This window comes from Xenopus laevis, chromosome 4L, assembly GCF_017654675.1.
Source record: "Xenopus laevis strain J_2021 chromosome 4L, Xenopus_laevis_v10.1, whole genome shotgun sequence".
NCBI classification, from domain to species: Eukaryota; Metazoa; Chordata; class Amphibia; order Anura; family Pipidae; genus Xenopus; species Xenopus laevis.
Window position 1 is genome coordinate 15,638,534 of NC_054377.1, and position 16,717 is coordinate 15,655,250.

The 16,717-nt window shown below is 41.8% G+C and overlaps 1 protein-coding gene across 3 annotated transcripts; it reads left to right on the forward strand.

Annotated features, from left to right (window-relative positions):
- The first annotated feature begins 1,378 nt into the window (after positions 1–1,378).
- incenp.L (inner centromere protein L homeolog) lies at positions 1,379–16,687 on the forward strand. Of its 3 annotated transcripts, none has more exon segments than NM_001088421.1 (19): positions 1,379–1,545; positions 3,831–3,975; positions 5,481–5,591; positions 7,146–7,861; positions 8,278–8,326; positions 8,409–8,445; positions 9,954–10,083; positions 11,176–11,215; positions 11,297–11,411; positions 11,496–11,642; positions 12,866–12,871; positions 13,292–13,401; positions 13,889–14,009; positions 14,164–14,286; positions 14,373–14,527; positions 14,792–14,903; positions 15,291–15,434; positions 16,042–16,198; positions 16,289–16,685. In NM_001088421.1, coding segments are annotated over 18 exon segments (2,622 nt in total). In that variant the 5' UTR covers positions 1,379–1,545; positions 3,831–3,838; the 3' UTR covers positions 16,501–16,685.
- The last annotated feature ends 30 nt before the right edge of the window (positions 16,688–16,717 follow it).

Below are 16,717 nucleotides of genomic sequence, written 5' to 3' on the forward strand. Positions count from 1 at the left end.
CCAGACAGTTCCAAGGGCAGCGACTCGAACCGGCTTTGCTCCTGGTGGGCCCCAACAGCTTTTGTCTCTTTGTCTGGGCCCCAACAGTTTTGTCTCTTTTTTGTCCACAATTGCATTTTTAAAACTGTGCCTAACATCAGCCTATTAAAATAAAGGATAGTGACAATAGCTCCTCTGTGCAGAAGGCTCTTTGACTTCCACAATATATCTAAAATGGGAAGCGGATCAGAATTCCAGACTAAAAAAGCCATATGCGAGTCTAGTTGGCGGCTAATTGACCAGTGTAGGGGGGTTTCTGTTATCTGCTCAAACATTGCATTTTGTGGAGCGGAACTGCTCAGTAAGGGGACACTGGCTGGACTAGGGGTACGCAAGGCAACAGAGAAGGTAGGTGCCTGGCGCCCTCCAAGTAGGGTTGTTACCAGGCCCGGACTGGCAATCTGTGGCTCTGGCAAATGCCAGAGGGGCTGCTTTATGGACCCATAGAAAATCGGTATTTAGTTGGCTGGTGGGAGCAGATTGGGCCTCTTTGTACCTGAAATGAATCACAAATTGAATCCACAGCCTGCTGAAGCCGTGCGGCCATTTCTGAAGTCACAATCAGCTGAAATGTGGAAGTGCTGAAAAGCCAAAGTCCCGAAGCGGCGAAAAAGCCCGAAGACACCGCTTGCCGCCAATGTTTTTCTAAAAAATATTCTCTGGGGCCCCAATTTTTTTAATTTAATAGGGGGGCCCTGACCACCAATTTTTAAAAATACTTTTAAGGGGGCCCTGACCATCAATAGCTTTTTATAGCTTGTGTGTGGGGAGTTTAGCACTGATGTCTGTGTGGTCTTCTAACCGTTGTGTGGAGTGGGCGGGATATGGGGCGGGGCTTGGGGGATGGGCGGGGCACAGGGGTCCGATTATTTTCTTGTGATTTCTGATTTCTAATGGTGGCCCTGCTCACTAGGGTCAGTTTTATGCTCCCCTCTCTGTATATTTTAAAATAAGGCGAGTTTCCCCCAAAAGACCTTTCACGGTCCCATTGAGAAAAGCATGTGCACCTCACATTTACATGTCCTAAAGCAGTTACTGAAGATTTTTTAGTAAATACACTCGTTTTTCTTTTGTTGGGTGCGGATAAAAACTACACTTCTACAGCCCCATCCGCCCCCATTTATAATAACATTGTTGTCAGACGGTATCTGAACTCAGAATTCCACCACCGCATTTACGAGTCCTCCACTACCATAGAGCGACTTCCCTACCCCAGACAGCCCGCCCGCCCCCTGAGGCGTCAAGTAAACCAATCAAGGAACGATCCCGGTTTCGCAATCCCCTCCTACCAGCGTCACGGCCAATCAAGGAGCGATCCCGGGTTCGCAATCCCCTCCTACTGACGTCACAGCCTCTCAGCTCGGGCCGTTAGTTTTTTGAAGCATTTGAACGCTTTGGGCGGGAGAGGAAAGGCAGCGCTTGCTTTGACGGGGTGGGGAGAAAACGCGCAGGGAAGCCAAATAACAGCGGGTTACAAAACAGCGCACGGTACGGGACCCGGAATCGGTAAGTGTCGGGTGAGTGTTACCCCTTTCCTTGCGCGTGGCGTGCTCCTCATAGAATGCGGTGAGCGACGCACGATCTCCGCTTCTAGTGATTCCATGCGCTGCTGTGACGTACAGACCTTTCACCTGCACGACCCTGTCCCTCACATCTCTACTTCCTTGTTACCCCGAATTTCCTGCTAATCACTACTGACTGTCCGACGCTTCCGCCCTTGTGATGTTCATTCCATTATTGGGAAACTGCCTATAGGCCGGGGAGCCCCCCTTGGGTTTGACTGGCCTCAGCTGAACCCCCCCCTTTTTGGATTTAAATGGACTGAGCTGCCCCTCTTTACGTTTTACGTGGCCTCCCTCACTTGTAGGTTTTAAAGGGGTTGTTCACCTTTGAGTTAACTGTTAGTAGGATGTAGAGAGGGATATTCTGAGACAATTTGCAATTGGTTTTCATTTTTTTTATTTGAGGCTTTTGAGTTATTTAACTTTTTATTCAGCAGCTCTCCAGTTTGCAGTTTCAGGATTCTAGTTGCTAGGGTCCCAAGGACCCTAGCAACCATGCAGTGATTTGAATAAGAGACTGGAATATGAATAGGAGAGGGTCTGAATAGAAGGATCAGTAATAAAAAGTAACAATAACACATTTGTTGCCTTACAGAGTATTTCGTTTTTAGAAGGGGGTCAGCGACACCCATTTGAAAGCTGCAGAGTCCGAAGAAAAAGGCAATGAGAAGCAATTGAAAAATGTATTAGAATTGGCCGTTCTATAACATAAGTTACCTTAAAGGTGAACCACACCTTTAAAGGTCTGAGCTGCCCCCCCCCCCCTTCTTGGATTGAAATGGCCTGCGCTGGGCCCCCTTTTATATGTAGATGAATCATACTGATACATTTCAGGGACTTCTGGAGATTGTCGGTTTACTTAGCTCAGGCGTCCCCAAACTTTTCTATACGTGAGCCACATTCAGATGTAAAAAGTGTTGCAATGAAGGGGTTGGGGTGCACTGGCCTAGATAATCCTGGAAGCCCAGCATGTCAGTTTGGGTTACTGCTGTATTGCTACAGGTATAGGACCAGTTATCCCGTATGGTTGGTAGCTGGGCTCTTCTGTACCTTGTGTCTACTAAAAGCATATAGACATTAAATAAACCCAGTAGGATTTTTTTCTGGCACCAATATGGATTTGGCTACCAACAACCACTACATACTGTCTTTTTCTAGAGAGAGAATAAAAATAAAAAGAATTATGCACCTCTTGGAGATGGCCTTCCTATAATCCACAACGTTTTGGTTATCTGCTTTACCTAATAAGCGATCTAATTCCTATAATTGTCTTTACATTTTGTTATATATTTGTAAACAAACTTTTTTTGGATGTGCTCTAACCCCTCAGCCAATAATTTTAATACATTGAGGTAACACACCGAAATCCTTATAATCGCTCACCCTATTACTGGGTGGGTCCAGGTGCAAATGCCCTGGACCAGTCGCTTAGATTGTTACTTTCATGCCCATTCAAATCGGGTTACTCACCGCTCCACCACTCTGGCTCGGGTGCGACGCTCAAACCCTTAACTTAGGGAGGCCTGGCCGACAATCGCTTCAAAACTGTTGCATGCACTTTCATAACCCAGAGGGTGGATTAAAAAGTAACTTTATTTCCCCAACATTTCTCCTCCTAACGCGTTTCATGTGTTAACATATACATAGCCCATGACTACGTGTACACGAAACACGTTAGGAGGCGAAATGTTGGGGAAATAAAGTTACTTTTAATCCACTGTTGGCCTCTGGTCTGTGAAAGTACTAGCGACAGTTTTGAAGCGGTTTAAATTTTGTTGACATGATAATATTAATAATTCCCAGCTTACAGTCTAAACTTTGTAATATCTTGACAGCAATATAGATTTAATCTCTGCTCTTCTCTGCCATTTTGCAATGTACAAGCATATGTACAATCATTGCATCTTTAGTTTTCATGTTGTTAGCGGTTTTAGACAACCCTTTGGCAGCCAGCCAGCGCTTAGTGACTAATGTTGGCAGCATCTCTGGACACAGTTTCTTCTGCTGGGCTCTATGCATAGAAGAGACTGCAGCAAATCTGTTTGTCCTAATTGATACCTATACTCTCCATACACTAAATTGGGGGTCATCATATTATGCAACGTGTTGTATATTTGGCCCCCTGAACACAAGTTGTATTTGTAAAAAGCCTGGTTAATTTGTCAACATCCTTTATAGTGTTTTTGTTTGCTGTTAATAAAACCCTTTTTTAAAAAAAAAAATTTGCAGGTTCCACCATGAACGATGCAGAGTGCCTGTCCCACCTCTTGCAGGTGTGCGCCCGCAAGACGGAGGAGTTTGTTAGAACTCTGGACAGCAAGCACATGGTTTGGCTTCTGGAGATTGAAGAGGAGGCAAGAAAGATGTTCAGCAGGTGAGTTTTGTATGACCCATAAAAAAAGATGGTTCACCTTTAGGGCAAAGACACATGGTCAGATTTAGGGAGATTAGTCACCCGGCGACAAATCTCCTTTCTCCTTTGTGATGACTGATGTCCTACGATCTGCCTTCATGCCAGCTAGAATGACACTCGTGAGGCAACTTCGGAAAACGAAGCGCTCCAAGTGTCATCCTACCTGCGATTTACATTCTAGACGGTGGGAAGGCAGTTCGGGGAGATTAGTCGCCCCGAAGAAGAGCAGATTTGTTGCCGGGTGACTAATCTGACTGTCTCTGCCTTTAAATCAACTTTTAGTATGATGTAGAGAGTGATATTCTTAAACAATTTGCAGTTGGTTTTCATTTTTTATTGGGTTTTTTTTTTATAGTTATTTAGCTTTTTATTCAGCAGCTCTCAAGAGACTGGAATATGAATAGGAGAGACCAGTATAGAAAGATGAGTAATAGAAAAAGTAGCAATAACAATACATTTGTAGCCTTACAGAGCATTTGCTTTTAGATGGGGTCAATGACCCCCATTTGTAAACTGAAAAGAGTCCGAAGAAGGCAAATTATCCAAAACTATAAAAAAGAAAAAGTTGCTATGGGAGCTGCACCCAGGCAATAAGAACATTGTTGTCCTTTAACTTTGTTCTTGTTTGAAAAAGCGAACTAATCTGACACAGATGCTGATCACCTGGATATGCTGAAATGCCTTCTTGCTAGACAACCCAGATTGGCTATGTAAGACTTTAACATTTACAGTTACACAATAGATGCATTATATGGAAACCCCTGTATCCAGAAAGATTAGAAATATGGTAATTTGTCAGAAATCCATTTCCTCCAGTGCAAGAGCTAATCTACAAATGTTTCTGCTGAACTGATCTACAAAAGCCTGTTGGCTTTTGTTTGATATACAAGTTATAGATAGAAGTGTGTGTAATACATCTGGAATGCAGTAAGTTCTGCTTGAGGGCTCTAACAGAAACAAGCCTACTTCTATTGTTTGTAAGGGAAGACATCCTATTTATAGCGTTGGTTCGTTTACTAAACCTATTCTGCTTACTAGATAGTAACTGATGTGGGGCAGTAGTCAACTGTGAGCAAAAATAGTTCTCTAGGAAAAGTATCATTTTTAGTTTAAAGGGGGAATAATAGTTTAAATGCAATTGGCTTAGTGGGATGTATAGTTTACACTGCAATTCCAAAGAGCAGATAAATGTCTTCCATGACCCTAGTATCACTATTTTATATCTAGAAATAAGTCAAATCAACTGGACTTTGGTTTTTTTTTTCCTTGAAGACGTTTGACCAGTCATCCAACTCATCTCATCTTAATTCACAATTGAAATATCCGGTTGGGTGACTGGTGAAACGTCTTCAAGGTAAAAAAAACCACAGCAAGTCCAGTTGAGTTGACTTATTTCTACAGATATACCATGACCTGGATGAATGAGAATCTTCACAAAGGCATCACCGTTTTAATTTCTCCCTCAGTGATTTTAATGCTGAACCTGAGCTGATGCCAAAGACTCCATCTCAAAAGAGGCGCCGGAAGAAAAGAACCTCCATTCTTCCAGATGAGAATCGTGATCCCAGTGGGCGCAGGTGAGAGTACATCATTTAAAAGAATTTGCTCTCGTTTGTAATGGATGCATGGCTATAAAGACACTAATTCGATGATGATACTTGCTAAAATGTTGCCAGTATTAAACCAGAACACAGGCAGATGTTGGTTAACGTACTGAACAGATTCTGTTTAAATTGGGATAAGATATTAATAGCAATTTGAAACCAGACTTATTCTGGGAGTTGCAGTTCTGCTGCTGCTACATTAGCATGTTTCCAGTCTATGCCCTTGCTTTCTGTGAGAAGCTTTAAGGAGAAGGAAACCCTGTAGAAAAACACCCTGTACCCCCCAGGATAACTGCCCCCCGGGAAATGCCCCATACTTTATACTTACCGTCCGCACAGATTCTTGCAGCGGAGTTCCATGCATCCTTCTTCTGGGTCTTCGGCAAGCTGAGTGGGATATCCACAATCTCCGTCAATTTCGGCACATGCGCGGTTGCAGAAAACCAGCAACTTAACTCCCAACTGTGCATGCGCCGAAATACCGGTCTCCCAGTCAGTTTACAGAGGACCCGGAAGATGTATGCGCGGAACTCTGCTGGCAGAATCTGTGCCGAGGGGCAAGTACAAAGTATGGGCATTTCCCCAGGGGGGTGTAGTTAGCCTAGGGGGAGGGAGGTCTACCTGGCGTGGGGGGGGTACAGGTTTTTTTTTTCTACAGGGTTTCCTTCTCCTTGAAAGGGGCTGTTCACTTTCCAGTGCTTTTTTCAGTTCATTTGTTTTTTAGATTGTTCACCAGAAATAGACTTTTTTTCAATTACTTTCCATCTTTTGCTTTTTACCATTTTCCAAAATCTAAGTTTAAAGTTAAATGTCCCTGTCTCTGGTGTTTGAGTCTGGCAGCTCAGTAATTCAGGTGCAGATTCTGAACTGTTACAATTTTGCAACATTTAGTTGATCCATTTCTCAGCAGCATCTCTGGAGTATTGGCAACTATTGTATCAATTTAACAGCTGCCTGTAATGAAACCCAGAGATTCTGCTCAGCAGTGACAAAGATAAGAAATGGATCAATTTAGAACAGTTTACAGGGGTGACCCCACCCGGAGCTGCTTTCGAAAGTGAAAAATTAAACTTTACACTTAACAGTCACACATAGAAAATAGAAAGTAATTGGAAAGTCTTAATTTCTGGTGAACCATCTGAAACCAATCGAAAAGTGTTGGAAGATGTACAACCTCTTTAAAGGAGAATTCAGAAAAAAAAACCCAGCATAGCTGCCCCCTCGGGGAAATGCCCCTAACTTTATACTTACCTCTCAGCGCAGAGTCTGGCATCTGATTTCCACGCAGCCATCTTCCGGGTCTCCATGTCTTCTTCTGGTGCTTCGGCAGTGTTCGCGAGTTTCGGTCTCCCACTGTTTTCCGAAGACACGGAAGATGGCTGCGTGGAACTCCAATGCCTGACTCTGCGCCGGAAAATAATAGTTGAATTCTCCTTTAAGGTTACCTTTACTGTGAATACTAGCAGTGTTTGCACAGTTAAATGCCTGCCTCACTTTATGAATCTCACTCTTTTTTTTACTTCACAGGATATCCCGTAGACAAAGCAATGCTAGTTGGAGCAGTTCTGTACGCAGGCTTTCGGTCAGAAATCAGAACAAAGCAAATGATGATTCTATCCAGGAAGAACCGGCACAGCTGAAAAGGATGACCAGGGCAAGGGCCCAAGCTAGTATTAAAAGTACGCCTGTATTAGAAAAGGCTTTGCCTGAGTCACCCTCACAGATCTGTCAAAAAAATGCCCAGGTTAAGATCAGTGAGCAAGAACGCAGAAGTGCAGAGCAGAAGCTCATAGAGTCAGACTTTGAGCTGAAGACTGTCCCAGAAATTACAAAGGACAATGTCTCTGAAACAGTAAATTCTGCAGTACCAGCAGTCCCAGTTACTCCTGAGAACAAAAGCCGAGCTGCCGGTAAACTTAAGATTGCTGCAAGCTCCACTCCAGAGCAGAAAGCGGAAATGGTGGACCTGACCTGTGAGTCCCCACGTCCTGCTAATGAGCAACAGCTGAATCTCTCCAATCAAAGTGCAACACCCACAGGATCAAAATCCGACCGCCGTTCAGTGCGTCGTAGCCTGGTGGTCAGAAAGTCAAGCAGCCGCCGGGCCTCACTAGCCAGTCAGTTCTCTTTAGCCAGCAAGAGGGAAAGCATGACTCGTGAAGCTGTGCGGAAGTCCATTCGGCAGTCCATTTCACAGAAAAAAGCAGCGATGGAGATCTCCTCTACATCAAGCCAGAGGAGCTGTAAGTTTCCTAATTTACATGAAATGGGCATTTGCTTAAAAAATGCTAACATTTTAACCCCCTTTCCCAAAATAAAACCCAATCAATGTCCCTTGTCCTGCAGCAGACTTGTCTAACATAAAATAGATGTACATACCTTTTGCCTTCTGACATCAACTACACAAAGAGATTCATGCTAAATATTCTATGATGGATCTCACCCCCCCCCCTTAATATTTTGGCATGTTATAGGCAAGTTTGCTTGTAAGCATCTTCGGTCGGATCAAAGTTTATTCGTCTTTACGCCATTATTTATATATGCTCTTATTGTGTTGACTGATTTGGCCAGAAATTTGTACTGAGGGCTGTAAGACTTGCATTTAATATACTAACTAAAGAGGTGCCTATTAAATTTTCTTTCTGCTTTTTTTCTGTAGATCAGAGCTCTATTGAAATGGTTGATGATGAGATCACTATCAAAATCCGGTGAGTAGAGCACAAAACAAATCTCAAGTAGCTTTCATCGAGCAAGAGTCCTCCTATTCATTTCTATTCACTTATCTTGCAGACCTGAAACTGTCCCAAGTGAAACTGTATCAGAAGAGGTAAGAGCAAATCTCCTTATACCCACCTTACACTTTGATTCTCTCTCCTTGTTTACCACTCAAATAGTGCTTGAGGACAGTCCTCTACTGCTAGGGCTTTTGGGTATTGGAATGGCTCACCAATGAGAACTTTTTGGAACAGGGCTTATTAAAAGAGATTTTATGTAAAAAAACAAATGTATCAGTGCATTTTATTCTTGGATATGGAAGGAATGTAATTTTTTTTTTTTCTGGTTACTTTATTATAAATGTCTGCAAAACCCTACTAGTCCCATCCATCTGTTCCATCACTTCCTGCTGCCTCCTTTCCCAGGCTGTGCAGCTACGCTGACCTGACAAGGAACCAAAGCCTATCTTTGCTCATGTGACTGCAGGGCTGTGATTAGCTGTCTCCCCCCCCCCCCCGTCCTACTGTGCTTCTAGCAGGGACCTTTGGGACACACCTACCACTCATTTGAAACTCTTGCCAGGGACCAAAAAAGCATCTATGGGGAGCTCTAATAAAGGGGTGATTTTTAAAGATATTCTTATCCCAAAGTGAAATCTGCACCAGATACAGGTATAGGATCCCTTATCCGGAAACCCGATATCCAGAAAGCTCCGAATTACGGAATGGCTGTCTCCCATAGACTCAATTTTATCCAAATTTTTAAAAATGATTTCCTTTTTCTGTGTAATAATAAGTCGCTTGTACTTGATCCCAACTAAGATATAATTAATCCTTACTGGAAGCAAAACCAGCCTATTGGGTTTATTTAATGTTTAAATGAATTTCTAGTAGACTTAACGCATGAAGACCCAAATTATGGAAAGATTCGTTATCCGGAAAACCCCAGGTCCCGAGCATTCTGGATAACAGGTCCCATACCTGTAGTATACATTGCCTAAAAAATTAGGGTTTTTCTATTTATCCTACATGTCCCTTGAAATTGTAGCTAAATTCACAAGCAAGTCTGGTGGTTTACCCAAAGCAGAGAAACTGTGTAGGAGGCCCTTTATACATTCAGTAGTCTCCAGTTACAGTATAGTTCACCATGTTTATAAAATCACAATCTTCAGCTCTTAAGTTTTGACTTTGTTAAAAGGAAAACTTGTTTGTTTAGAAGTGTTAAGAATTCCTTAGGTGCTCTATTATCCTATTAAATTGTGAACAGTTGAATAAAAAACACTTTGTGGCTTATTTATAAACACTGTGCAAATGTGCCCCTGGGCAGTAACCCATATCAATCAATCAGTGATTAGCTATTTTTTCAGCGAGCTGCAGGTTGAACACTGAAAGCAATCACCTGATTGGTTGCCATGGGTTAGTGTCCAGTTGCAAATTTGCCCAGTGTTTATAAATAACCCCCTTTGAATACATAATGAGTGCAATTGACCCTTAAAAATACCCATCAACATTACTGATGCGGCAACTCTTTTACTGGAGAATAGTAAAATAGTGAACTTTGGGCTGTTCACTTGCTCATCAAAGCCCTCACAAGTTTTACCATCATCTTTCTCTCATTTAGGCTCCAGCAGCAGAGAGCCCTAGGCGCTCCCTTCGATCACGTGCCTTTAAAAAGATTGCTATAAGTAACTTGCCTGACTCGGAGGAGCCTCCAAGAAAAGTGACAAGGCAGATGGTGGCAGGGAATGCAGGTGAGGTTGCTTCACTCTTTGGAATGCATTTCTTGGTGAGAAGGCACAAGGGTACGGTATCTGTGTATATACCAAACTGATGAGCAGGTATCCGGATTACATTTATTTCATTAATGGACAACTAAGCAAAACAGAGAAGAGAAATCGATACTTAAAGGGGTTGTGCACCTTTAAATTGACTTTTAGTATGATGTAAAGAACAATATTCTGAGACAATTTGCAAGGTTTTTATTATTTAGCTTTTTATTCAGCAGCTCTTTGCAGTTTCAACAATCTGGTTGTTAGGGTCCAAAATACCCAAGAAACCATGCATTTATTTTTACAAGAGACTAGAATTTGAATAGGAAATGCTGTACTTAGAAAGATGAGTAATAAGAATACATGTGTAGCCTTACAGAGCATTTGTTTTAAATGGGGGCAGGGACCCCCATTTGAAAGCTGGAAAGAATCAGAAGAGGAAGGCGGATAATTCAAAAATTATACATAAGGAAAACTGATTGAAAAGTTGCTTAGGATTGGCCATTCTAGAACATACTTACAGGTGAACCACCCTTTTAAATACTTCACTTAATGTAATAAATTAATTCTACTTATGAATGTGTACAGTGGATATATTTAGTCAACAAGTAGTTAGACTCCCCTATAGTAAAGGACCATAATAACCTTTTTATATATTTTCCCATGGAAATGTTAATAACTGTATCAATTTCATGTGCCTTTCATAAAGCTGGAATTGGCCTGACCTACAGTTTACTATTCCTGTGACTCCATTGAGCCTCTGACTGTGGTCAAAACCTTTTGTCATAACTCTAGAAACCTCTCTAATTGTGTTACTAGAGGACATGTCCAGGAGCACATTAATGGCTCTTTGAATATTAAGGACCATTTTTCCATAGTATGTACAGAGCGATGATTTAAACATTGTGCGAGCATAAGTAGTGCAGTTAGGTGGCAGTTGTGGGTGCTTTACAATTGCATTACTAACATTACACTACAGTTTTATACTTTACAACTTATTTTAAGTCCTTTCAGAAAAAAACACAACATGGTTATTGTAACACTGTCCCAGTAATCACTTGTATACTTTTACAGAACCCACACCAGAGACCACTGAAGATGCTCAGAATATTAGGTAGGTTCTTACTACATCATCATCCACTGTATCTTGTTGCTGGGTATGAATGTATTCTGATAACAATTACTTTCTTAATAGAAGAAAGAGTTACAAGCGAGCAGTGGATGAACTGTCAGATGATGAGAGGCCATCTGAAGAGGAGCGTTCACCTCCCAGAAAAAAGACTCCATCGCCTCCTTGCCCCCCAAGCAAGGTACTATCCTAGTGGTTAGATTGAGGTCTATGTTTCACTGGCCAAACCAGATGTGTAATAAATCCAACCATCATTTTTTTGCAGATTGTAAGGCCTCCTCCACACATGAAATCATTTCTGCATACAGTACAAAAGAACCAGTTGCTCATGATGACACCGGGATCTATTGGAAAGAACATAATAATGAAATCCTTTATCAAACGCAATACACCCCTTAAAACTGACCCCAAGGTAAGAGAATGAGGGTCTCTTGTGTGCAGTGAATGTAGCACTTACCGTATATACTCGAGTATAAGCAGAGTTTTTTCAGCCCCCAAAATATGCTGAAAAACTCTACCTCGGCTTATACTCGGGTCAAGCGCAAAAACGGTCGCCGGCGCCTTAGAATATTTGCCGGCGCCTTAGAATATTTGCCGGCGCCTAAGAATATTTGCCGGCGCCTAAGAATAGTCATCCAAAAACGAGATTGAAACTTACCAGAAGCTGCTGCATTTCTCACCCTCGGCTTATACTCGAGTCAATAAGCTTTCCCAGGTTTTGGAGGTAAAATTAGGTACCTTGGCTTATACACGACGGCTTATACTCGAGTATATGTGGTAATTGCAAAGCCATTGGTACATACCCTTTAGGAATTATGAGGAAAAATGTAAATCTGCATGAGAGCCTGTATTGCACTGGTTTCCAAATAGATTGTAGGGGTACAGTGCTTGGAGCATTGGCAAGCAGGATTCTGAATGACTCTTAAAGGAACAGTTCAGTTAGGCTGTGCAAAATAAAATAAAAATTCTAAGATAGTTAGGCAAAAATGTAATGTATAAAGGCTGGAGTGACTGGATGTCTAACATAAAAGCCAGAACACTACTTCCTGCTTTTCAGCTCTCTAATTTTGAGTTAAGTCAGTGAGTTTGCAATTCATCTTCTGCATTCAGCACAGATTCAAAAGCAACAGTTATGACCCATGTTCCCCTCTCCCCCTCAAGTCACTGATTGGTTACTGCCTGGTAACCAATCGGTGGAAACAAAGAGAGTTGAAAAGCAGGAAGTAGTGTTCTGGCTATTATGTTACACATCCAGTCACTCCAGCCTTTATACATTACATCTATTTACCTAGTTTTTATTTTTACTCTGAACTTTTCCTTTAAGGTGAGATTTGGACTATTTGCACTTTTAGATACACTAGAAACCCCAGTTTGATATTTCTTTTTCAGAGATTTAATAAAGTGTTGTTTTTCAAGCAATGGGTTTTGACATTGCCTCCGCATAGTTTACCCCTGTATTTTACCGGCACCTTCCAGACCGTTTGAGGGCATAGTGGCCCTTGTACTGTGCTGAAAATTCTGATCTAATTATCTTTGACCGTATGCCGTTAATTATTTTTTTTAAGTATATGGAGTGTTCTGAGCAGCTTGCATTATTATTTAGTATTTTTTTCTTTTCTTTCCCAATAACTGAAGACTGAAGTAAGTAATTTCTGACTTGTTTAGATGTCACTGGTGTTGGGTCTGTGGGTGCAGGGTAGAGGGGATCTAATGCAGCTTGGCTGATAGCACAGCAGCTCCCATTTCTTTACACCGAAAGTAGGGTTTACTTCCGTTGTTCATTTTGCTGTGCAGCACCCATTCACTCATCACGTTCTTCCATCTGGGTTTTTTTTTTTCTGCAATCCTCCTGTTATTTCCAGGCTTGCTAGATGGGTTGCATGTTATAAGCAGCACTCTTGAGGATCTGGAACTACTTTCTTGGTGTCCCAGCTGAAACAATATTGTAGGTTCTGAGCACTGTGTAAAGGCACCCTTGGAGTCAGAACTATTTTCCCTGAGCATCTCCGCTATAGAATCCAGTTGAAAGTAGTGGTTCTCACTGTTGCATATCTATCCCAGGAAAAGGAACGGCAGCGCCTTGATGCTTTGCGCAAAAAGGAAGAGGCAGAGCTTCAGCGCAAGCAGAAAATTGAGGAGGGCAAGAAGCGCAAACAGGAGGAGCTGAAAGTGTAAGTGCCCCTCATACAAAAAAGAAATAACCACATATTGCTTGTGGGGATTTAAGAAAAAAAAATCCAGTTCAGAGGCAATTCTAATAGATACTGCTGCAGTTTTATATACCTGAAACCTGCATCATGCAGAAATGCAAGAGGTATTCTTGTTTAAACTGAGGTTCTGTTGAAATTCAGAAAAACATCTTTCTGAAAACAATTCTACAACATTTGATATGAGGATACCAGTACAAAGGACATCACTGCCAACTTGCTGCTTTCTCCCAGGTAGCCCTTGTGCTCAATAAAACTGGCACAGTAGAGTATTCACCTGGATGCTGTGTGTTTTTAAGAACTGTATCCTTCACTAACGGCAATCAGGCCTGTGAACCTTCATCTGGGTGACCATGTCAAACATGATAGTCTTGTGCTTCTGAAAATAAACTCTTACAGAAAATTGTGTTCTTGGTGTGCAAAACCAATTTTGTGCTTTTTCCATACATAGGCGCAGAGAGGAGCGGTTACGCAAAGTGCTGCAAGCACGAGAGAGAGTGGAGCAACTAGAGGAAGAAAAGAAGAAGAAAATTGAGCAGAAGTTTGCACAGATTGATGAGAAGAGCGAGAAGGTAAAATCTCTTGTTCAGGGATTTTGTTACTGAGATGCAGAAGGTGTTGAGCATTAACGGAAAGTTGTAATCTTGATTGAACTGCAGTATTCTGCCATTTTATCTACAATGCCTGAAGTGTGTAAAACACTTACAAATCTGGGTTTGTTTGCAGGTGCGAGAGGACCGCATGGCAGAGGAGAAGGCAAAGAAAAAAATGACGGCTAAAAAACAAGAGGAAGTTGAGTGCAGGAGGAAACAGGAGGAAGAAGCCCGGAGACTAAAAGTCAAACAAATGGTTGGTTTAACCTGTTAAATGCACCAGCATACCAGAACAATTCCTGGATGATGGCATTTGTAATCATTTATGCTTTGCTCATATAGGAGGAAGAGGAGCGTAGGCATCAAGAACTTCTGCAAAAGAAACGAGAAGAGGAAGAGCTGGAAAGGCAAAAGAAAATTGCAGAGGCAAAGAGGCTAGCTGAGCAAGAGCGAGAAAGGCAGCTGTTGGCTGAAAAGGAGCGGCTCAGAGCAGAAAGGTATATTCTATATATCTGTGGCAAAGATATAATTTAGTACCTCTTCTCTTGTGTTTTACAAATCAAAATGCTTCAAAAACACAAAGTTCCCTCTAATTATAATAATCTTGGACCTTTGTTTCACTTGGGTACGAGCTACAGAACAGTCATTTGAAACCATAGTTTTAAAGTAACTAAGAGTGTTGCTGTCTATCGGACACTGAAATTAAACTGTACGGTTGGCCTTTCCTTATGACTGATTACAAAACGTTTGTGCTGCTGCAGAGAAAAGGAACGAATAGAAAAAGAAAAGGCCCTGCAGCTACAGAGAGAGCTGGAACGAGCAGCACAGGAGAAAGAACAGCAGCGACGAGAGGCAGAAGAGCGCAAGAAAAGGGTGAGAATTAATTAACATTTGGATCTTTTCTATACGAATACCCTTGTTAATTTTACATTCACTTATTTTATAGGTTTACTAATCCTTGACTTCACTCAAGTCAGTTATGTGCTACATGGTCCTACCATCACACCTCGTTGAATTCTGTAAAAGTATTTGAAAGACGTGATGCGTTTGTAGTGGTTTTGGAAACACATGAAATTCCGTCACTCTCCCTTCATTTCTATGGGATTTATCAATGAGTGAAAGTTCATCCTTTGAAAAGCCTTTCAAAATCTCATAGAAATGAATTTCACTCGACTGTGATGATCTCTAACTTCACTCTGATAAATATACTCCTTTATAAGCTATTTAAGTGAGCAAAGCACTCGTTACTCTGTTATGCAGGAGCAGCAGGAACGCCTAGAACAAGAGAGGCTGCGTAAGGAGCAGGAAACAAAGAGACTCCAGGAGGAGGAGCAGAGAAAAGCCAAGGAACAAGCAGCAGTAGCAGCAAGCGCTCCAGTGATGAATGTTACTGTAGACATGCAGGTGTGTGTAATCATATACTACACCCATAGAATATATGGGCAGACTTTCTGATGTTGCATATTAAAGGAAAACTATACCCCCATAATGAATACTTCAGCAACAGTTTATATCATATTAAGCAGCATATTAAAGAATCTTGCCAAACTGGAATATATATTTAAGTATTTTACATCTCTTGCCTTGAACCCCTTGATGGTCTGTTTGCTGCCTCGGAGATCACCTGACCAGAAATACTGCAGCTCTAACTGTAACAGGAAGAAGTGTGAAAGCAAAAGACACAACTGTCTGTTAATTGGCTCATGTGACCTAACATGAATGGTTTGTTTGTGTGCACCGTGAATCCTACGATCCCAGGGGGCGGCCCTTATTTTTTAAAATGACCATTTTCTATTATTACCCAATGGCCCATACCACTAAAAAATATTATGAAAATGTTTAATTTACATGAAGCAGGGTTTTTACATATGAGCTGTTTTATGCGATATCTTTTTATAGAGACCTACATTGTTTGGGGGGTATAGTTTGCCTTTTAACTGCTAAAGTAAAATATGTGAAAAAGCAAATCCATTCCGTTATCCCAGCTCACCGTTTGCCCCTTTTTCTCTAGAACTCGCCTGCATGTGAATCTTATGAGATGACTCCCAAGAGCTGCAAAGTTCCGTCGGTTAAAGTGAACGAAGACAACTATGGAATGGATTTAAACAGCGACGACTCCACTGATGACGAGAGTCAGCCGAGAAAACCCATTCCAGCCTGGGCTTCCGGTAAGTAGATTGGTCTAAAGCTGGTTGTGTCTGTTGTATGAACCAATCACGGCAGCCCCTGCAATTACAACTGTTTTTCTTTCCCCACAGGTAACCTACTTACTCAGGCTATTCGTCAGCAGTACTACAAACCCATAGATGTGGACCGTATGTATGGCACCATTGACAGCCCCAAATTGGAGGAACTGTTTAATAAGAGCAAACCTCGCTACTTTAAGCGCACCAGCTCTGCTGTATGGCACTCCCCTCCACTCAGCAGCAACAGACACCATCTTGCTGTGGGTTATGGCCTCAAATACTGAGGAAAGGGCAGACTTTACTCTCACTATCAGGACTACTCCACACTGATGCTTCCCCCATCTGTCTGAATGTCTGTCCCATGTAAATTTTTCTATGTTGTTGTTGTTTTAACTGGCTCTTTATTTGTATTGTAGAGACTTGTCATTTTAAAAATAAAGGTTATATAAGGGAGAGCACCTTTTACCATAACCGCATGAATGTTTCAATGACAGATTTGCC